General features: G+C 53.0%; 1 protein-coding gene across 1 annotated transcript in view; it reads left to right on the top strand.

Moving 5' to 3' along the window:
• Positions 1-22,010, top strand: part of GRHL3 (grainyhead like transcription factor 3) — a 35,596-nt gene that overhangs the window by 2,125 nt on the left and 11,461 nt on the right. The window contains exons 2-9 of the mRNA XM_046660497.1: positions 11,635-11,821; positions 14,575-14,636; positions 16,268-16,613; positions 16,848-16,921; positions 17,388-17,541; positions 17,764-17,875; positions 19,251-19,345; positions 21,403-21,561. Of these exons, the coding sequence (XP_046516453.1) occupies positions 11,635-11,821; positions 14,575-14,636; positions 16,268-16,613; positions 16,848-16,921; positions 17,388-17,541; positions 17,764-17,875; positions 19,251-19,345; positions 21,403-21,561 (1,189 nt within the window). The remainder of the gene's footprint in view (positions 1-11,634; positions 11,822-14,574; positions 14,637-16,267; positions 16,614-16,847; positions 16,922-17,387; positions 17,542-17,763; positions 17,876-19,250; positions 19,346-21,402; positions 21,562-22,010) is intronic.

Below are 22,010 nucleotides of genomic sequence, written 5' to 3'. Positions count from 1 at the left end.
GGGCTGCCGGTCTCAGTTCGGCGTGTCGAGGCAAGCCCCGTCTCAAGCTAGAGCTGAGTGTTTCCCTGGGAAAATTGTGCTTTTTTCCCTTCTCTCTCTGCTGAGCAGTTTCGAGCCAGGTACGGAAACACAGGATGGAACCTGTAAAGGCTTTCGGCACCACTTTCTGATACTCTGAAGGGAGCTTGGAAATCAGAGACAGCTCCAACCCCATCGAGGCTTTCTATCTTCTTGCCAAAAGGAACTTCTTTGAGGTGGTTCTAAAAGCTGTCTTAGGCAAGAGTTAGGTTTCTTTAAAGGGACTTGTTTGTTGGATTGGAACAGTCTCAAGTGGGAAGGTTACAGTGTGGTGGTTAAACCCATGCACTCTGTAGTCCGCTTGACTTAGGTTCAAATCCACTCTGCTCCTCATGGGCTGTATGATCTTGGACAACTCATTTAATTTATCTGAGCTTCACTTTCCTCATCTGGAAAATGGGTGCAAGAATGCTTGGTAGGATTCTTGAGAGAGTTAAGTGTGACAAAGGCTGTAAAATGCTTAGCCCAGAGTCAAGGTCTGAAGATGCATTCAATACACTGCGGTAACTTTATTCAGAGGCAGATCTAAAGCTGAGGAAGCTGCGATGTGGGTTTCAGTGAGGTCATCTCCATTGCCCGGCAGGATGCAGGTCCCTTCTTGCCCACATCAGGGATTGAGAATCCCCACAGGCTGATGCTGGCCTTCAGCATGGACCCCCTGCTTTGGGTCCAGACCTTAGAAAAGGTGGGATGAGGCTGAGATTCTGGGCTGCTTTAGCCTGGGTTCAAGGAGCTGGCACAGACTCTCCTCTTCCTGCCACCCTTGGAGGTGAGTGGGCAGAGAAAAGGGTTGAACCATCTTTTTTTCTAGCTACTCCTCAATAGATAGGTTTTTTTTTTTAAAGATTGGCACCTGAGCTAACAACTATTGCCAATCTTTTTTTTTCCTTCTCCCCAAAGCCCCCCGGTACATAGTTGTATATTTCAGTTGTGGGTCCTTCTAGTTGTGGCATGTGGGACACTGCCTCCGCATGGCCTAATGAGCAGTGCCATGTCCGCGGCCAGGATCCGAACCAGCGAAACCCCAGGCCGCCGAAGTGGAGCAGATGAATTTAACCACTCGGTTACGGGGCTGGCCCTACTAGATGGTTTTAAGAACTTGAAGACCTGGGGGCAGAGCAGTTGGTGGGTCCTGATTGCAGACAGGGTTCCATACCAGGTAGCTCTCAGCTTCTCCCGGGTTAGCCAACTATGTTCAAAGTACAATCACTGGGCATCAGTTTCCTCTTGAATGAATTCCCTGGGGTTGACAATGTGTTGACAGCTGAAATAAGAGCAGGGGCACTGGAGCCAACACCTGGGTTCAGGTCCCAATTCTGCCACTAATTAGAGCTGTGTGACCCTGGGCATGTCACTTCACCTGCCCGAGTCTCACTTTCCTCAGATGCAAATTGTGGTACCCACCTCACGGAGTTGTTGGGGGACCCAACAACTTTAGAAAAATGATTGGTTTAAAACCTGATACGGAGCAAGCTAATAATACTTTTGGTTACTTCATATAGAAATAACCAATCACTGAGCAGTTCTGAAGCTCTTGCTTTCTATTTTTCCACACTTTGAAAACAAACAAAATCTGGTGATGTGTCTCCATCCCACTTAGATCCGCTGGTTAAAACTGTAGAGAGAATCTATTCATTGGTGCCCCTTAGGGGGTAAGTGTCCTGAAGCTGGGTTAGTTTAACAGGAAAGTTTCTCGCTTTTCTCCTCCTTAATAATTTGGGTTTGAAGTCAGATCTGCTGACAGTTGAGGCTTCTTCGTTTGGGGCGGGGTGGGGGGAACCCGTGCCTGTAGAGTAATTGCAGGCCACTCTGAAGCCACCATTTGAGATTACAATGACAGAGCCTCAGTGCCTGGGGGCTCAGCTGCCCTTCCTGGTAAGTGGGGGGTTGGGGGGGGCCATCAGGCGCTTGGCTTGCAAATTTTGAGCTGCTGCTGTTGGCGCTGCCTCAGCCAGTCTTGCTGCCGCATTCTCCTGAAAAGTGCCGAGTTACGAGGAGTGGTTCCAGCGTCCATCTCGAGCCCCGATAGAACGACCCACTCTTGCTAGGCCTTGGTGCCGTGGGAAAAGCCGGACTTGCGCAGGACTCTGAATTCTGCCACTTACCAACTGCAGGCTCCCGCTGAATTGGTTGCTCCTCCCTGACCCTCCGTTTCCTCCTCTGTCCAGTGAGGGCTACAAGCACCTCCCTGGCAGGGGAAACAGTGAGCTCCCGGACGTGGGCCACGGGCCCGGAGTAGGAGCCCCATACCCGCGAGCCCGGCTAGGAGGCCTCCCTGGGCTGGAGGGCGGGCCTGCGGAGGAAGGCCCGGTTTGGAAGAGCCCGGAGGCCAAGGCGCTGTTGTTAGAAGCCGGCTCGAGGCGGCTGGAGGGTGGAGCGCGGGCCTTTCATGTGGTCGGGCCGGGCCCGCCGGCCTCTGGACCTCCGTCAGCCGCCCGGTGCCTCCCGCCCCGCCGCCTTGGGGCCTGGGGCTAGAGCCGCCGCAAGGCAGCCTGGGGCGGCGGGGGACGCCGGAAGTCGCGGCCGACGCCCTCCCGTCGCGGGGTCACAGCCGGCGCCTGCGCACTGCCCGCCGTCGGGGCAACCAGAGGGGTGGTTGGCTGTCGGTCGGCCGGGGTGTTGGGGCGCCCGGATGGCCCCTTCGGGGTTCCAGCGTGGCGGTGCCCGAGGGCCTCCTCCTCCCGCCCCTCGAGGGAAGGAGGGGTTACCCGCACCTAGTGGGTGTCTGGAAGGGGCTTCGGAGGGGAGAGCGCGAGGCGCGCAGGCCGGACCCCCCCACCGCGCCGTCTGGCTCGGCTCCCTCCCGAAGCCATGGAGGCCCGCGGCCGAGGCTGCGGGAGCCCGGGGACGCCCAGGCCCTGCGATCCCGGAGCGCTGGGCTCCAGCCGGCCGAGGTGCTGCAAGAGTTAACCAGGAACGCCTCCCCGCTGTGGTTTTGTGGTCGAAACCATGATTGCCAGGAGCAAATTTTTGTCGTGCACAAGGTGTGTTATTAAAAGTCGGAGGTACGCTGCTGGTGAATGAAAAGTTAAAAGCCCTCATTAAGCCCGCGCTGTAAAACAGGCAGACCAGCCGAGAGGCTGAGACACCCTAACGGCGGCCCGGGGCGGGACGCTCCGAGGTTCCGGCCGCTCGCGTGGGGGCTGATGGGTGCCTGGAGCCAAGGGGGTCTTCAGGGGTCCACCCAGAGGAAGAGGAGGGGGAGGACTGGCCGCAGGGCTGAAACAGAGATGTAGCATACTGGAAGCTCTCCCTTTGGTTAAAACAAAAATAACAGCCAAGCATTTATTGAGCGCTCACTCCATAGCAGACAGCGTCCGGTGCTTGATAAATACGTTATCTCCTTTACCCTTCCCAAGAATCCAATAAGGGATGGGAGTATAAATGCGATTTTGTAGAGGAGGGGACTGAAGCTTGCCCAAGATCTCACGGAAGAGCTGGGATCTTAATGGGATCTTAAGCGGGTCCTCATAGAAGCGCCAAAAGGATGCTTCACACCAATATGCCACCCTGCTTCTTCTCTGCACAGATATTGAAAAAAGACGAGGAGATCTGCCAAACTGTTACCAGTGGTTATCTCTGGTGAATTCTAGTCTCTGCTTCCAATTTTTCTATATTTTCCACATTTTATATATTGTGTTTTACAAACCTATGTTACTTTTAAAAGGGCGGGGGTGGGAAAGGGAGTCATTATTTTCAAAAGAGAGAATTATTGGTTCCCCAAAAACAGTGTTCTCAAAGTGTGGTCCCTGGACCATCATCATCATCATCATCATCATCACCACCATCACCACCTGGAAACTTGTTAGAAATGCAAATTCTCAGCCCCACCCTAGACCTACTGAATCAGAAACTGTGGGGGTGGGGCCCAGCAATATGTGTTTTAACAGGCCCTCCAGGTGATTCTGAGGCGTGTTCAAGTTTGAGAACCATGGGCCTTGAAGACCAGCAGAGGCTTGGGAGGCAGAGGTTCCCAGATCCACCGCTGACCTGCAGTGTAGGTGCTGAGTCAGCAGCTGAGAGCGTTCCTCTGGGGTCACACGTGTGTTTGAGCTCAGCTCTGCTACATATGGACTTGGTTCCTTTTGGATGAGCTCCTTTCTCTAAGTGTCAGTTTCTGCATGTGTAAAATGGCCATGATGACACCCACCTCACAGGGCATGTATGAGAAAAGGCACAGGGCCTGACACTATTAAATAACTTGGTTCCTTTCCCTTCCCTCCCCTCTCTGGAACTCAGCTTTCCCATTTATAAAAGGGAGCAAATAATTCTGGCTGCCTCCCTCCCTCTTTTCCTTTGGCCTCCTGAAAGGGTTAGAGCAACTGATCTAGTGAAGGTTCTGAAGGGAGATTATCTTACCAATATTCGGTGTTATTTCACTGGGCCTTCATAGGAGGTCAGCAAGAATTTCGACTTTTGAGGGCAGGGACAGTGTGCTGTTTACCTTTGTGTCCCAGTACCCAGCACAGGGCCTATTACAGAGCAACCCTCAGTGAGTCTTTGTTGAATGAATCAGCGAGTGAATGAATGAAAGGATGTGGCACCCTGGGTTTAGAGGTGGATTTCAGCTTCTTTCACATGAATCATAGAGTAAAAAATAGAATTGGACAGGAAAACAAGAGAAGAATAGAGCATAAAAGAAAAATTCCCATAGAAGGAAGAATTTTTCAAAGGGGAGAAAGTGAGTTTCTGGTATAATTAGAAAATGGCACATGATTAAGTTACGTGCAACTAGAAGTGTTGGCCGGAGCCTGACTGCCCTCAGCTTGCCCACCTGGATCCAGATGATGAAGCTGCACTGCTTGCCCCTCTTATCTGGAAATCTCCAACATCAGGTCTCCTGCTGCTGCTAGGAAGAGATGTCCCCTGTTACAGGTGGGAGAAAGTGAGGCTGTGAATTGTCATGCAGTTTGCTGAGGGCTACCAGCAAGTATTAGTAAAAATAATAAGTATTAGTAATAATAATAATAGTTCCTGTTATTATGTGCAGGCAGCGTGCAGATCACTTTAGCTGCATTATCTCATTGCATTTTCCAACAGTAATACCTCACAAAGTTGATGTAATGATTAAATAAAACAATGACTAGAAATTGTTGGGCCAGCACCTGGCACTTGGTAAGCCTGTAATGAACAGTAGCTATCATAATAATTCTGTGAGGGTAGTACTCTCACCTTCTCCCATTTTACGGGTAAGAAAATTGAGGCACAGAGAGGTCAAGTTGCATAAAGTTACACAGCTGGTAACTAGCAGAGCTGAAACGAACCCAGGTCTGTGTCCCTCTGGGGCCCACCCCATAACCATGAGTTCACACTACTTTGTTCAAACTGGAGTCTCTGTAGAACCATGCCGTAGGCTCTACCCTTTTCCCACTGAGGCCCCCAAATGAGCCCCCAGCATGTGACAAGGCACATTTCACAACCCATGCATCCAGAAACCAGATGGGCCACTGGAAAGCACAAGAACCCTGGAGTGCTCCTGTCATGCCCAGGGAACACCTTGCATGGGGCTGACTGAAAAATTATTCCTCCCTGAGCAGCTGTGGCAGGGCCTCCCTGGATAATTAGTGAGTGTGATTGATCACTGCTCATGAAGCTGGGTGGCTCACAACAGGGTTTGGCAAGTCCTTGGGTGTATCTGGGTGTCAACACCCAGCTCAGGGGGCCCCTGGGACTCTTCCTCCTCAGGCTGGAGGGAGGTGAGGCACAGCTCCCTGGATCTGCCCTCAGCCAGGCATCTCCTTTGCTGGGGTTCGAGGCTACCCACTTGGTGGTGAGTTTTCTTCCCCCTTCTGTGAAGTTGAGTAAGAGTCCTTTTCCATCTCGGAATTATTGAAATGCCTTTGAGATGGAGCAGCGATTGAACTAAGTCCTGGAGAGGAAACTAGGAGACTTGAATCCCAATCCTGCTCTATGCCACGTGTCCTTAGGCAAGTCACACCTTCTCTCAGATTTCTAAAGTCTCTCTGGACTCTAAATTGAACCCAAAAGGGCTCAGCCAATGCCTGAGACACATTGACTTCATCTCACTGGGAGTTTTAAGAGGCTCAGCCAGAAAGCAGTGGGCATTTAGAGTCCGAAAGGACTTGGGATGAAACCCCGCTTCACCACTCCAGGCTTCCTCCATCCTGGTGCCAGAATGATGCATGCTGGAGTCAGGAGGCTAAGAGTCTGACAGGGCCTGTAGCAGCTGGTACCATACCCCTCCTATGCAGTGGGCCTGGGGTGAACTGCTGGGGAAAGGCCCCACCCACACCAGAACCACCCTGCCTGGGCAGTTTGCACATCCCCACAGGCAAGGGACAGGGGGCCTCTGGAAGTGAGGCCTGTCAGGTAGAGACTTAGGCCCCTTTCTCTTGGTCTTGTATCCAACTCTCTCCCAAATGGAGGAGAAGCCAGACCAGGCAGCCTCTGAGGAGGCAGCCTTGTGAAGGGTCTCCAAGCTGGAAGCCAGAGACCTCTGGTCTAGGCTTGATGCCGTGAGATACCAGCTGGTGGCCTTAGGTGAGCCAGTGGCCCTCTCTGTGGCTCGATTTTTCCTTCTATCAAATGGGGATAGTCATACCTTCCCTCCCTACCTCACAGAGGCATTGCAGGATCAGAGGTGATGACGAATGTATGGGAAGCATGTTGAAAAATATAACACGCTATGCAAATAGGAGGGATTATCAAATCTCAGACTCAGGTTTCCTCCTTAGGGGGCTGGCTTCCTGGAAACAAGGCAGCTTATGCAAAGCATCTGGTTCACACCTGGCACACAGTAGGCGGCCAAGCTCTGGGAGCTGTCCCAGGCTTCTGCCTTTGATCTTGCCTCTCCTCTCATCTGGAAGGTCCATGGTCCTCCCCACCCATTTCCCTCTTCCCCTCCACCCCTCTTCTCAACCCGCATCCAGTCCCTCCCCATTCCTTACCTATCTGATATTAGCTGTTTGTTTTTTGTGGTCACGTTTCTCTTGCTGTCACTAAAATGCAACCTCCGTGACAGCAGGGATGACCTTGTCCTATTCACCTAGGACAAGGCCTGGCACATAGTAGTTACTTGATAAAAACTTGTTAAAATGAGAGATGAATGGTTAGATGAATGGATGCCACTAAGATTTATTGGATTATTTTTTTCTCTCTTCTACATGCCTTCTTGGAAACTAGTGGTTGGTGGAAAAGTGACTACTCATGAAGTTAGATCCCAGGAGGCCTGGCTTTGTCGCTCTCTGGGCCAGTCCCCTGGAACGGGTCACCTAATGTCTCTGTTGTCTATTTCCTGGTCTATAAAATAGAGATAATAACACCTCACGTATCTTGGGAGGCTCCACAAGATAATAAATGTGAAAGTCAAGGCAAGAGGTTATTACACTGTCTCACTTGTTTTTGACATAGAACCTGGTTCACAGACAGGAGGCTTGGGGAGAGTATTAATTTAAGAACCTCAGGCAGAGTCTCCCCTTTACTCTCATTTGAAAGTTCTGAGATGCTGATGATGGTGATGATGGCGATGGTGGCGATGATGGCTATTATTTACTGAGCCATTATTCTCTGGCAGGCTCTAGGCTAAGCACATTTCTTAGGTTAATACACTTAATTCTCCTAACAACCCATGAGATTCGCCCCACTCTAAAGTAGCCAGCCCTGGTGACTCCATCACATGCCTGAGCTCTAATTGTCTTCACAGCACTTATCGCTAACTAAAATTAACTCATTTACCTACTTGTTTATGGTCTGTCTTCCCCAATTAGACTGTAAGTTCCATGGGAGCAGAGCCTTATCTGTCTTTTTTTGGCTGATTCCCCAGTGCCTAGAAGAGTCCCTGACTGGCACACAGAAGACACTCAATAGACCCATTTAACAGATGAGGAAACAGGCTCAGAGGGGCTAAACACCTTACCCAATGCCACACAGTTGTTGGGTCTGTCAGGCTGTGCCCCTGGTGCTGCTTCCTCCCATGGTGCTCCGGTTCTGCACTGTGTTCTTACACCAAATGGAGATCTGTAAGAAGTCTGCCTAGGGCCACGTCCTGTCCCTGGACCCGTCCCTGTCCCCTCCTCCCGTATTCCCCTTTCACCTTCTGAGAGCTGAAGAGCTCTGCCTGGGACCCGACATCAACAGAGAGTATGTGGAGGCCCTGGGGAAGGTGACTACAGAGGATGGAGTCGCCCGGTCTCCCCTCCTTGTCCCTGTCCATGAGTAGGGCTCGTTCCTCCTTGCAACGCTTTTCATGTCTCTCACCTACTGGGCCCTCAACCTTCCATTCCAGTCTTTAAGAGAACAGGGAGCCAAAAGTTCTGCCATTTCAGGATTTGGCACATATGTCAATGCTAACGTTATCCATAGTCGAGACTTCCTAGAAGCCAAATGCTTAGTCTTGGAACACAAAGTTGATTGGTAGCATGAGCAGGCAGGGGGGACCGGGACATGAGGGCTCCCACTCTCAGCCAGAAACTCTTCCAGTCATCTCGCTTGCCAGCTCAGTCCCTCCTGCCTTGTGTGGGTAGGAAATCCCTTTCTGTCTTGCAGTGAAGGAATGGTTCCATATGTTTCAGAGGAGGGGAATTTCTAGAATAGGAAAGCCATCTAGAAAGGAAACTATATGGGATTAAGAGCTGCATCTTGGAGTCTAACAGGTCCAGGTTCAAGTTGAGCATCCGCCACTTACTAGCTGAGTGACCTTGAGCAGGTAATATCATGTGTTTGAGTCTCAGTTTCCCCAATACCTACCTCTCAGGGCTATTGTAAGGAATAGACAAGATGACGCAGAAAAACACCTGGCACAGTGTCTGCCTGTGGTAAATGCTTCAGGTACGGTAGCTCCTGTGTATCAAGGAATTGGATTTGGGGATTCCCAACAGCATGGACTAGAGACCCTGGCAGGCCGGAAAAGCCTCCTAGATGAACAGCAAGCACTGTCTGCTCCTTTGTGTCTGATGAGACTTTATCGTTTTCTTCTAAAGTTTCATTTGTAAATAGGGTAAGAGAACCAATAGCTCATCAATGCTGATCGTGGTCATTTTATCCGAGTCAGCAAATTGGGGCTCTAGGCCCAGATGTGCCACTGACTTGCAGGGTGATCGTGTCTTGTACCACTTGGCAACCCCTGGATGTCTAGCTCCAAGCTGAGCACAATAATGGCTCGTGTGTATTAAGCACATATTAAGTGCCAGGAACAGTTTGAAGCATTTTTCATGTGGCCATGCACTCAATCTTCATAACCCTATGTGGTGGGTGCTTTTATTAGACTCATTTTACAAGTAAGAAACAGTGCTAAGCACTGGGGGTCCCAATCGACCTGAGCCAGGTCTTTCTGTTTCCCCCAAGCTCCCTTGGTTTGGGAGTTCCCTTTAGCCCGGGGCTGGGAGTGGGTGGGGCAGCCACCCTGGGCTAGCTCTGTAAATGCCTCTAACTCCGGGCCCAGGAGGCGCTCAGGAGGGGCCTCTTCTCAACTCTCCATCTTGAGACGCTTGATTTATAGCAGCAGAAAAACTCGGGGTGTGCCTCCCTCTCTGCGCCCCTGGAGCAGGAAGGTTTCTGTCGTTTCTCTTTCCTGTGTGACAGCTCCCACTCCCTCCCTCTTAGAGCCCAACCCCCCATACCCTGGGGCCCCGTGGGATGGGAGACCCTGCACTCTGGATAAAGCCCCTGGGAGAGCTGCTGCCCATGGCCTGCCTGGGTGCGGCCTGGCTGCCATTCCCACTCTGTGTCTGAGAAAATAGGCCTGAGCTGCGGGGCAGCAGGAGGGCAGTTCCTGCGGCATGATTTGTGAAGGTCCTCGCCCGCCCACCCGTCTGCCGCAGTGCCTGCAACTCCGCCACTAGTGTTCTGTTATGGTAAGGATTGCCCTCTTGCATTGTGGGAAAGCAGTGTGGCTTAGTGGAAAGTGTGGGGCTTTGGTACTAGACAAGCCTGGGTTTAAATCCTGGTCGTGTTGTGGACTTGCTGGGTGATCTCGGGCATTTTCTTATCCTCCCCAAGTCTCAGGTTTCTTTTTGTAAAATGAACCAAATGATCCTTGCCTTGTAGTGTCTTGTAGGGAGCAGAGCTCATGCATGGAAAGCATTCATATATATGATGGTAAATGGCAGCTGGCGTTCCTGTGTCCCTAACATAAGAGAGTCTGTGAGGCTCACCTAGAAAGGGGGCCATCAGGGCACCAGGAGAGCAATCAGTGCCCACTTCATCTCTGGGGCTCTCTCTTCCAGCCTGGCCATCCCCATCTTCTCACCTCCCGCTGTTCCTCTCACACTCTTTGCTCTAAAATGAACACAACCAGAACTTTCCTACCTCTATGCTTTGCTCACGATTAAGAGCGTGTTCTACACCAGTGATTCTCCAAGTGTGGTCCCCAGATGACCAGCATCAGCATTACCAGGGAACCTGTTAGAAATGCAAATTCTCAGCCACCCCAGACCTACTGAATCAGAAAGTCTAGGGGTGGGGTCCAGAAATCTGTGTTTTCACAAGCCTTCCAAGTCATCCTGATGCAGCTAAAGTTTGAGAACATTATTCTGTATTACAGCATCATCCTGCTCCAGCTTGAATCCCCTCTGGGCAACTCCCTGAACTCCTCTGAGCTTCAGTTTCCTCATTTGTAAAATAGGAAAAGTAACAGTACCTGCCTTACAGGGTTGTTGTGAGAATTAAATGAGATAATCCATGAAAAATGCTTAGCTCAGAGCCTAGAACATGGTCACCGCTCAGTAAAGATTAGAGATTATTTGATCATCATCATTGCTCTGTATTATGCTCCCATCCATGTGCCCCTCCCCCAACATTTCTAAGTGATCCAGCCCCTAGTGCTGAATGTCCCCAGCTAAAATATCTGTCTGCTCCAAAGAGCCTTTCCTGATCTCTTTCCTTTGAGCCCGTGTGGCTTGTCTCTTGGGCCGCATGCCTTGTATTTGTCCAAGTTCTCAGTTCAGTGCCCAGGTTCTGCCTGCTTCCATGTGCCCTACAGCATTCCAGTCCAGTTCCTGGCATCTGAGCAGCTGCTGGGGCACTCCACAATAAATATTATTTATTTATGCCGTTTCCCAAGACCGGGTTTAGCCTACGGGCTTCCTCGCCCGGGTTCTCTCTGTCCCTGGCCACACTCTCTCTCTCTCTCTAACTTGACATGATCTCCAGCTTTCTGTGTCTTTCATGGTCTCGCGGCGAACTTCTTCAGAAGAACACATTCTGGCTTATCTGGAAATTGTATTCTTTGCAGCTCGTCATTGTTTCCCATCCTTGTTACACTAGTGCCCCTCAAATAAGTATCTACCATGGAAGTGTTGTACTGAAGCCTCTCTGAAGCCTTGCAAGGTTGGGTTATGGTTCTGATGTCGTAGATGAGGGAACTGAGGCCCAGGTCTGCGGCTTCTACATGGCAACATTTGGTATTGATCCAAAGCCTCTAGCTCCAGAGTTTGGGTACATTCTACTGTGCCATGCTGCCAAATGGTGGCAGAAGAAGCGGTTTCAAGTTTTCAAGGCTGGTAACCCTCTGAATTCCCGGGCATTGGCCTGACGCTGACCAGTCATGGACCTTCCTCTGGAACAGCCTCAATCTGACCTTCCTTATTTGCCTTTCAGTTTCAGGACTGTGCGGCTGCTGAAGAACGACCCAGTCAACTTCCAGAAGTTCCCCTACACTAGCGAGGATGAGGCCTGGAAGACCTACCTGGAAAACCCCTTGACGGCCGCCACGAAGGCCATGATGAGAGTCAATGGGGACGATGACAGCGTGGCGGCCCTGAGCTTCCTCTATGATTACTACATGGTACGTTCGCACCTCTGGTGTGGCCCCTCTGGCTGAATGTGTGTTTTCACTTTCAGGCCTCATGGCTCAGCAGCCCACCATGACCACCTGCAACCCCTCCAAATGTTCTTTCTCACCTCCGGGCCTTTGCACATGCTATTCCCTCTGCCTGGCACCCTCCCCTTTCCCCTGGCTAAACTCTACTCTCAGTTTGCAGTCTCAGCTTCAACATCACCTCATTCATTCATTGAGATGGGAAGGCTTTCTTGGGTCTCCCATTCTGTGCCTCGTCTGGGCACCCTCCACGGCCACCATCATTATTCTTGACTCTGTCTTTAGAAACTTGCTATTTGTGCATTTGTTTCTCCATCTCCCCCATGAGACCGAGCTCCTGGAAGGCAGGAACCATGTCATGATCATTACGGAGTCCGCAGCACTCCATACTGCCTGCCACGCAGTGCTCAGTACGTGCTGATTAAACAGAGTGATGCCTCAGCCACGCACACTCGTCACAGCAACACCCTCAACCTGCCTCTTCTTTCTGCCCCTGCCCCTTATGTCATCCTAGTTGCCCTGTCGTCCCCACTTGCCCAACCCAACCTCATCACCCAAAACACGCCTTCTGCTCTTGAACCCATTGTCTTCCTTCAGGGCCCTTCCCAAGGCTGCCTTCTCCTGGAGGCCATCACCTCTCCCTCTCCTAGGTGTCTTTCTGTCCTTCCTACCCTTGCTGTCCTTCTAGGCATTGTCACACCCCCTGACAGTCTTTTACTATTGTCCAATTGTTTCCAGGGCCTTGGCCTTGACTCTAGGAGACCGTCAGTTCCTGAGAACAGGAATTAGGCCCTCCCCTAACTGACAAGTGGGCTTGAACCGGTCAGCACTCAGCGATACATGACACAGGTGACATCACCACACCCTCCAGTGCCTGCACCAGACATTGCCGGTGATGCCCGCCTGCATTCTCGCTGAGGGGCTGGAGCCGCAGATTCCTTTTCAGCCCAGTATTCCAGTATCCCTACTGCTCTGTGGGAACCGTCTCCGGACAGCAGACTTTCCTGCTCTCCCAGCCAGGGTGATTGCTCCAAGAGACCGTGCCAGATTTGAGAATGGGGGGCATACACAGCCAGTGGCTGAAATAACTGGCTCTGAACTTGAAGCCTTAAAGCCAGCTTCTAAGTAAGCCCTCAAATTACTGCTCCAAGGAGTATTTTGTCTTCTTTACCCCGAGGAGGAAGGCAGCCTGTCTGTGTAAATTCAGAAGCGAAGGGTGAGAAGTGGTCCCAGACACAAGAAGGGCCCAGACTCTCTCGGGCTTTGGTTCTTCTCCTGGAGTGGTGTGGTCACCTTACCTTCCCGCCCCCCAGCAGACTGAGAGCTGTCTGTCCTGACAGCGTTTGGCCCACGCCAATGGAAAAGAAATTTGAATTGACTGCCTCAGTCTGGGGACGTGGTGGGAGCCAGAATCCTGGGTCTGGGTTTAAATTCCGGCCTCAAATTTACAGCTTGAGGTTGGGCCATAAAATAAAGTCCAGCGCCATCTCCCCTGGGCAAGAGGCCATTCCCGGGGCCCGGATGGTGGGGACAGGCTCTGAAGATGACACCCGTAGCGGTTTTAGTGAAATACAGTGTCTTGATGAGACACACCTGCCTCCCCTCCCCGTCCCAGAACACTCTGGATTCAGAGCAGCCCCGTGAGTAAGGACATGTCTCCTGGTGGGGAAAGAGCACCAAGCTGGGGGCTTGAGACCTGTCCTGCCACAAACTGGCAATCCGGCTTTGGGCAATATAGTCCTAAAGGTGACCACTTACTGTTCCTTACTGAATGCCGAGCACCGTGCCAGGTGCCTTCCCTTGTGCTCTCCCGTGGGGTGTGATTAAGAGCCCAGGTGTGGAGTCAAAAGGTTGGGTCAGAGACCTGCTCCTGGCTTTATTAGCCTTCGGGAGAAATGACCTGGATGCTCCAAGATGCAACAATATTATCATCATAATCATGAAAGTAACACTCATCTAGTGCTCTCCATGTGCTGGGTGCTGGTCTGAGTGCTCACAACAGTCCCTGGGGTTAGTATTACTATTATCTTCCCTGTTATACAGAGGGGGACAATGAGGTACAGAGAGGTTAAGGCACTTGCCCAAGGTTGCACAGCTAGTATGTGGCAGATCTAGGAACTGAACCCAAGAAATCTGGATTTGGCGTCCATGCTCCTAACCACTAAGACAACAGTGCCTCTCCAGGCCTCAGGTTCCTCATCCATTTAGTGGGGATAGTGTTAGTAGCTATCACAGTGGTGGTAGGGATTAAATGAGAGAACACCTAGAAGACACTTAGCGTAGGGCCTAGTGCATAGGAAGCACTCTATTAAAAACCAGCAAGCATTATTGTTATTTGTAAATCTCCATAATTCCCTTGAAGGAGGTGTTATAATTCTCCACTCGACATATGAAGAACCTGAGTCTCAGAAAGGTGCAGTCATTTATCCAGAGTCACACAGCACTTTTAAATGGTAAAGCCAGGTCTTAAGCCAGTCCTGCCTGACTCCAAATTCCACGATTCCTAATGCTAATCCTGGGTCACCCCTTCCCACTCTCTAACCTGGGGCTCAGAGTAAATGATGGCCAGAGCTCCTGCCAACTGGAAGGACTGGCAGATTTTTTCCCAGTGACCAAGATAGCTCCCCTACCTGGCCAAGTCTGCAGGAGGGGGTTGAGGCTCCCAACAGCCAGATCTTGCCCAAGAGCCATGCATAAATCCTTCCTTCCTCTCTTCTCAGGGCCCCAAGGAGAAGCGGATACTGTCCTCCAGCACTGGGGGCCGGAACGACCAGGGAAAGAGGTGAGGCTCGCCAACGCCACCATCCCTGCCCCCCTGCCCCTCCCCCACCTGCCCCTCCCCCTCCACCTGCGGCGCAGGAGGCACAGGGCCTACGGCCCACAGTACTCTTAGGGGCCCACAAAAGTATTTTCATTTATTTTAAAAGCAGAAGAAAACAATTAATATAATCCAACCTGGATTACATTTGTCTTTATACCAATGTAATTATAAAAAGTATTTTTAAATATTTTTTGTGAAGGAAGGGGCCTGTGATGGCAAAAGAGACCTCAGGCCCAGGCCCACAAAGTCATAACGAGACCCTGCTTGAACACACGTGCACGCATGCGCGCGCGCACACACATGCACAGACATACACGCAGACCTCCCACCCCCACCCCCATGACTGCAGGCCCTGTGGGCTGGGGTTTACTGAAAACAGACTTCAAAGCCATAGCCCTAGTGAAGAAAAGCCCTGAAGGCAGCTTTTCTGTCCCAGCTCCAAAACCCTCCTCCCTGCGGCCTCAGGGCAGGGAGCCCTGGGCTGAGGGAGAGGACACCTGGGTTCCAGGACTTCTTTCCAACCCTGGCTCTCTGGGCCTCTGCCTGGCATTAGAGCCTTGGGGCACTGATGTTCCTTCCATGTAGAAAGCAGCCAGGCCATGCTCATGGCCAGATGGGCGTGGAAGGACCCTGCACCTCTTTCTCCGCTTTTTCCTTCCCCCCATGTAGGGCCTGTGCTGGGAAGCCTCCTGCGCACCTCTCTGCCTTCCGGAAAAATCCGAACCGCTGCAGCAGGCACTATGGCTGGCCGCTGGCTCAGGGCCCCCCGCCTTGCTGGGCACAGTGGGTTTTGGTGCAAGGGACTTTCCTCAAAACTAATTTTTTTTTTTTAAAGATTTTATTTTTTTCCTTTTTCTCCCCAAAGCCCCCCAGTACATAGTTGTATATTCTTCGTTGTGGGTCCTTCTAGTTGTGGCATGTGGGACGCTGCCTCAGCGTGGTTTGATGAGCAGTGCCATGTTTGTGCCCAGGATTCGAACCAATGAAACACTGGGCCGCCTGCAGCAGAGTGCGCGAACTTAACCACTCTGCCACGGGGCCAGCCCCTCAAAACTAATTTTTTAAAATGTTGTTTGCTTTTCTGATTACAAAATTAATCCCTGTTTGTTATTAAATATTCAAATTCCATAGAAAGGTATAAAGTAAAAAGTAAAAGTTTCCTGTAATCCTATTTCCCTGCCCCCCTTAACTGTTTGGGGTATATCCTTCCGGCCCTTTTTCTCAACATGTATTGACTGTACTCACACATCCTCACTACCCCCCACACCCGTGAATGACTCCATGCGGCTGGGTAAGAAATACATACCTTTCAGGTTTTTACGTTACTAAGTAGTAGAAAGGGTGAAGCAGACATTCTTTTCCCTCAACCCTAAGCCTGTACTTGATTCCACTGTTGACCCTCCCCTCCCTGCTCCTCCCTGTGACAAAGTGGCCCCCTCCAGTGTCTCGCTTTTTGCATGTTGGGAGGACCTAAGGTCACATTGGATTAAAGAAGGTCAGTGTGTCAGTACGACGGTCACCCTCCAGCCCAGCCAAGGACCCCTCGCCCCTCCGAAGCCAAGGGGCACTCACTCACCCTCCTCTCCCCACAGGTACCACCATGGCATGGAATGTGAGATGGACCTCGCCCCCCTTGAGAGCCCCACGCATCTCGTGAAATTCCTGACAGAGAACGTGTCCGGAATCCCCGAGTACCCAGACGTGCTCAAGAAGAATAACCTGATGAGCTTGGAGGGAGCCGTGCCCACCCTGGGCAAGGCAGCCCTCCTCCCCCCAGGCCCCAGCAAGCTGGAAGCTGGCTCTGTGGACAGCTACCTGCTGCCCACCAGTGATGTGTATGATAACGGCTCCCTCAACTCCTTGTTTGAGAGCATTCATGGGGTGCCACCCACACAGCGCTGGCAGCCTGACAGCACCTTCAAAGATGACCCGCAAGAGGTGAGGGTCCACCCCTGTACCCTTCACGCATGTGCAGAAGGAGAAAAGACAGTGAGGAGGTCAGAGCTTTGGAATCCATGGGAGAAAGAGTCCTAGAGCTGAGGCAGGGCTGCCTTGACTGTTGTCCAGGTTGTGCCCCGTACAACATGCACAGCTGTATGTAGCAACCATGGGCTGAGGCCCCGGCAGCCTGAATGTGGCCGTTTATTCTCTCTGGATTGTGTTTCTCTGCAGTCACTGCTCTTCCCAGATATCCTGAAAACATCCCCGGAACCCCCGTGTCCAGAGGACTATCCCAGCCCTAAGAGGTAACTCAGCCCCTCTGGACCCTTGGCCACCTGGGCAGTGGGCAGCAGGCTGCGGTGAGAGCCTCACACTGTCCCCAGAGCAGGCATCATCAGCGGATGACAGGGGAGTGAGGGCATATGCAAGGCGCGAGGAGGGTTTCCACATCCCTCTCCTGGATCTCAGGAAGCTCAGAGCTCAGCACGCTCTTAGGAAGCTGAGGTTCTGTTGCCCTTAGGCTCCCCTGTGGCTTTGTCACCCCTCAGGGGTCTCTCTGGTTGCCATTATTCATTATTTCACGGGACTGTGGCTCAACAAAGCCATTAACTAGAAACTCTGAAAATGTGGGAACTGAGGCCAGGGAAGTAGAGTGACTTACTGGGGTCCCGCAGCAAGTCCATAGCAGAGCCTCAGGCTTCCTGCCCTGCCGCCCACTGGGGCGCTCCTGCCCAGGAGCCCAGCCTCACTGTCCTCCCCCGGCCTCCGCAGTGACTTTGAATACACGCTGGGCTCCCCCAAAGCCATCCACATCAAGTCGGGTGAATCGCCCATGGCCTACCTGAACAAGGGCCAGTTCTACCCCGTCACCCTGCGCACCCCCGCGGGCAGCCAAGGCCTTGCCTTGTCCTCCAACAAAGTCAAGGTACGCTGGCCCTGGAGCAGCTGGGGGAGGGGTGGGGGGTTGGAACGGCCCTGCCTGCCGGGGACCCCAGGGAGAGAGTGCTATTGGATAGCTGCCCATTGCCATGTAGCGGGGGAAACTGAGGCAAAAGGGCAGGGCCACTGGACCCAGGCTTTGGGAAGGGGCCACGACTGCCTGGGCCTCTCCCGAGGCTGGGGGTCACAGTGACTGCTGTGCCCGCAGAGTGTGGTGATGGTCGTCTTCGACAATGAGAAGGTCCCGGTAGAGCAGCTGCGGTTCTGGAAGCACTGGCATTCCCGGCAGCCCACCGCCAAGCAGCGCGTCATCGACGTGGGTGAGTGCCTGCCCGAGCCCCCGTCCCTGTCTCTCTCTCTTGTGCTCTGTCTCTCTGTCACACACACACATGTACATACACACATGTGCACACACATGCAGATGCGTGAGCACCCCCCCGCCACCATCAGGCTTCCCTTGCTGTGCCCCCTTGTCCCAGCTCTCTCTGACCCCTGCAGGACTTAGTTCTGACCCCAGCTGCCCACCTGGCCCCTGTCTCCAGGTCGTGCACTGTGGGTTTGCAGGGATTTGCATCTGTTGGCTGGTAGCAGCGGCCTCTTTTCTGTGCTGCTTTGGGATAAACAGGGCCCTGGGACGCCAGCAGTGTTGGCTAAATAGACCCCTGGGATGCTCGCCTGCCTGTCCGCATGAGGGGGTTTGGCCGATTGAGATAATAGTGCAGGCAGCACTGAAGCCCCGTGCAGGGCGGTCCTGCTCCAGGAGCTGGGCCCTCGACTCTGTCAGCAGGTAGGGGCAAGGGATGGCCCTCTGTGTGTGCCACCTCGTCGCTGTCCTGGGCCCTGAGATGGGTGGGAGGCACAGCCATCCTCAGGTCTCCAGGTTCTGGCTCCTTCATTCTCTTCCTGGCTGTCTGACCTGTGTCACCTCCCCTTCCTGGGCCCCGTTGTTTTCAACTGTCAAATGGAATGAGGCTGGCTGCTTGCCTGCCCAGTGTGCTGTTCCCGCTGTGGAACCACATATACTAGACAGCGTGATACAAATGGGGACAATGCAGTGACTTCCCTGAGAAGCTAGAGAGCAAAGTGGTTGGGAGCCTGGGTCAGGAGCCAGACAAAGCTGAGCTCCAGTCCTTGCTCTGCTTTTTATTAGCTGTGTGACCCTGGGCATGTGACCAAACTTCTCTGAGCTTCATCTTCGTCATGTGTAAGCTGAATATTAATAGCATCGTTGTGAGGATTAACTGAGGGCTTGCCGTGTTGTAAATGTTCAGTAAGTGGAGTGGTACTACCATTTATTCAATATTAGTAGTTCAACGTTAGTGGTACTGGTACTGCTAGTGTTACTGCTAGTTACTACCACTGTTACTACTGCTGCTGCTGCTTTAGCTGGGAGATCTCCTAAATCACAATCCCAGTGAGAATAGAACCTCCACCCCAAAATGACCAGGGCCCTGGCCTTGTTGGCAGAGTTAGTAGTCCCCTCTGCGGTTTGGGCAAATCTGCTCCCCAGGCTGGCCCTCAGTTTCCCATCCGTAACCCAGGACACAACAGCTTCCTCCCAGGACTGAAGCATGGTCCTCAGGGGAGAGGATGCAAGGCCTCCCCAGAATGAGGCCCAGCTCCCCAGTGCCTCCTCTCACGGTGTCCCCAGATCCCTTCCCTCCTGACTGTGCTTCTGATCTCCTGTGCTTTCAGCCGACTGCAAAGAAAACTTCAACACCGTGCAGCACATCGAGGAGGTGGCCTATAACGCACTGTCCTTCGTGTGGAATGTCAACGAGGAGGCCAAGGTCAGTGCTGGCGGGGACTGGGCTGCCCAGAAGCCCCTGTCCTGGGGAAAGGGCTCGCCTGCACCTAGGAAAGCAGCAGCTGCTCCAACCAGGGCACCAGTAGAGGAGGCAGGATGGAGAGTGGTGGAGAAGGACAGGCTCTGAAGCCAGGAAGGCCGGGCGCACATCCCAGCTCTGTGACCTTGGACCAGCGCCTTGGCTGTAAAAGCGGGGTGTAATCATAGTACTGACCGATAGGTCCACATGAGGATGGGGTGAGAGAGATAAAAGGTGGAGCACCACCTGGCCCGTAAGTGGTGGCTGTTGTTAATCGAATCTACCCATTTACCAGATGGGAAAACTGAGCTCTGTGCAAGGTTGCTCAGCAAGCTGCTGATGCCACCAGCCTTCCTGACTTGCAGCCAGTGCACAGTGCTGCAGGAGAAATGCTTTGGAGCCTGCTGGATGAGGGCCGGAATCCCAGTTACTTCACTTCCCAAGCCCACAGGAAGGGGACAGTAATCTGCCTCCTAGGATTGTGGTGAAGATGCCACGAGATCGTGTGTGTCTAAGAGCCGGGCACAGTGCCAGACCTAGCAGAGAGGCCCCAGAAATGGAGCCTCTGGTGATTTTTTTCCTACCAGCAGCCGTTGAGTGCTTAAGGCCTGGTTGGAACCTGCCGGTGTGCTTCTGGGCCTCTCTGTGTCTTGGTTTTCCGTTTGGAGAGCTGGAATGGTGCAAAGGGCACTAGTCTGAGAGTCAGGGAGCTGCGTGGCCTTGGGCCTGTCCCTTCCCCTCCCTGGACTGGGTTTACCCCATGAGACGGGGGTTGGATCCCACTCAAGGCAAGGGCATTTCTGGCCTGGATGGGCTGGGGAGTTAATCCCTGTCTCCTGCCTGGAGAAACTGGAGGTGAAGGGGCTCTGCAGACACAAAGGGAGGCACAAAGGCTGGGGATTATTATTATTCAAACAGACTCAGGGGTGAGGAGGGGGGCCGGCGGAGGAGCTGGGGCCTCCAGTGCAGGCAGGCGGGGAAGGAGTTTCATGGGAAGGGAGAGGGAGAGGTGGGTTTCGGTGGGGATTTTCCCACAGCTTCTTAAGCCCCCAGGCTCCTGTCTTTCTCAAGTGTGAGCTGGGGGGTGGGGAGGAGGGGAGTGGAGGCGGGGGCTGCACTATGGCTGAGTTGGTTGAGGGGGAAGTATGTCTGGCATGCACCCCAGGGCCTGACCCCCACAGCCGGGGAAGGATGGGGGTCTGCTCAGGCCCCACCCCCACCTGTTCAGGTCAGGGTCACTTCCAAGGGAAATGTCCCAAAGAACAGTGGCCAGCCTGGAGTGGGGTCTGGCCCTCACACCCCGTGGAGGAGTTGGCAGGTAGACAGTCACCAGGTGAGCTTGCCAGGAAGTGCCCAGCTGAGACTGACCCCAGGCTGCCATCTTCCCACCCCAGGTCTGGCGGCCCACTTCCAGCCTCGTTCTGCTATGCCCCACTGCCTGACTCCCTGGGGAAATGTTAGCAAGTCTCGTCCCTGCTCAGAATCTCCATTTCCTTGGCTGGAAATGGGGGTGACTGGCCCAGCGATGGTTGGGGCTGGGGTTGGTGGTGCAGAGGCGTAGGGTTTCACCCTCTGTGGCCCGGGGCCAGCAGGAAGTGGTCTTCCGAAGCAGGGCCGAGGAGGGATTCAGCTCTTCTCTACCTCCTCACTCTCAGTTGCAGAAAAGGGAGGCTCTGGATTTTAAACCCCTAAAGGACCCCTGATCTCCACCCCAGGGCCTCGATCCTCTGGGCTGCCCTTGACTGTCTAGGGGGAGCTGCATAGCCCAGTGGCAAAGAGCCTGGGCTCAAACCCCAGCTTCCACCGACACTCCCTGTGTTGCCTTGGGACAGTTGCCACACCTCTCTGAGCATCAGTTTCCCCATCTGTAAAAGAGAAGTGCTAATGTTTGCTTCCGGGGGCGTTGTGAGGTTGAGGGTGCTCACCAGGCATGCAGTAAGCTCACGAAACGGGGTGGTTATGGAACAGCAGGGCTGGCAACCTGGGCAGGCTGTTTATCCAGCTTTCCCGTCTGTCCCCAGGTGTTCATTGGCGTCAACTGCCTCAGCACAGACTTCTCCTCACAGAAGGGGGTGAAGGGTGTCCCCCTGAACCTGCAGATCGACACCTATGACTGTGGCTCCAGCCCTGAGCGCCTGGTGCACCGCGCTGTCTGCCAGATCAAGATCTTTTGTGACAAGGTGGCTGGGGTGGACAGCCCCTCTGCTGGGCCCCGGGGGGAGAAGGGCCAGCCCCTGCCTGTGCATCCTCCCAGCCATCCTGGGGGTGTTTCGCTCTGCTGCTTGCTCACCGAATGTCTGTCTCCGTGTGCTTGTCATTTGTCTGTCTTGGTCTTGATGCATATTTTCTTCTTTCTCTGTATTTCTGTCTCTCATCTCTTTCTCCTTTTAGATCTCTATAAATCTCTCTCCATGTCTCTCTTTTTCTCCGAAGAACTGTCTTTCTGTCTGTTTCTCTCATGGCCTATACTGACCTCAGTCAGGGTGGACTAGGCTGGGCCAGGCTGGGCTGGGCACTGGTACCTTCCCGTTTCCTGGTCTCAGTCTGGGAAGAAAGCAGCACCAGAAGCCTGGCCCATATTTAAGATGCAAAGCAGCCAGCCCCTCCCAAGACCCTTGGTGACCCCCTT

This window comes from Equus quagga, chromosome 5, assembly GCF_021613505.1.
Source record: "Equus quagga isolate Etosha38 chromosome 5, UCLA_HA_Equagga_1.0, whole genome shotgun sequence".
Classification (NCBI taxonomy): Eukaryota; Metazoa; Chordata; class Mammalia; order Perissodactyla; family Equidae; genus Equus; species Equus quagga.
This window is presented reverse-complemented; position numbering and strand designations above follow the sequence as displayed.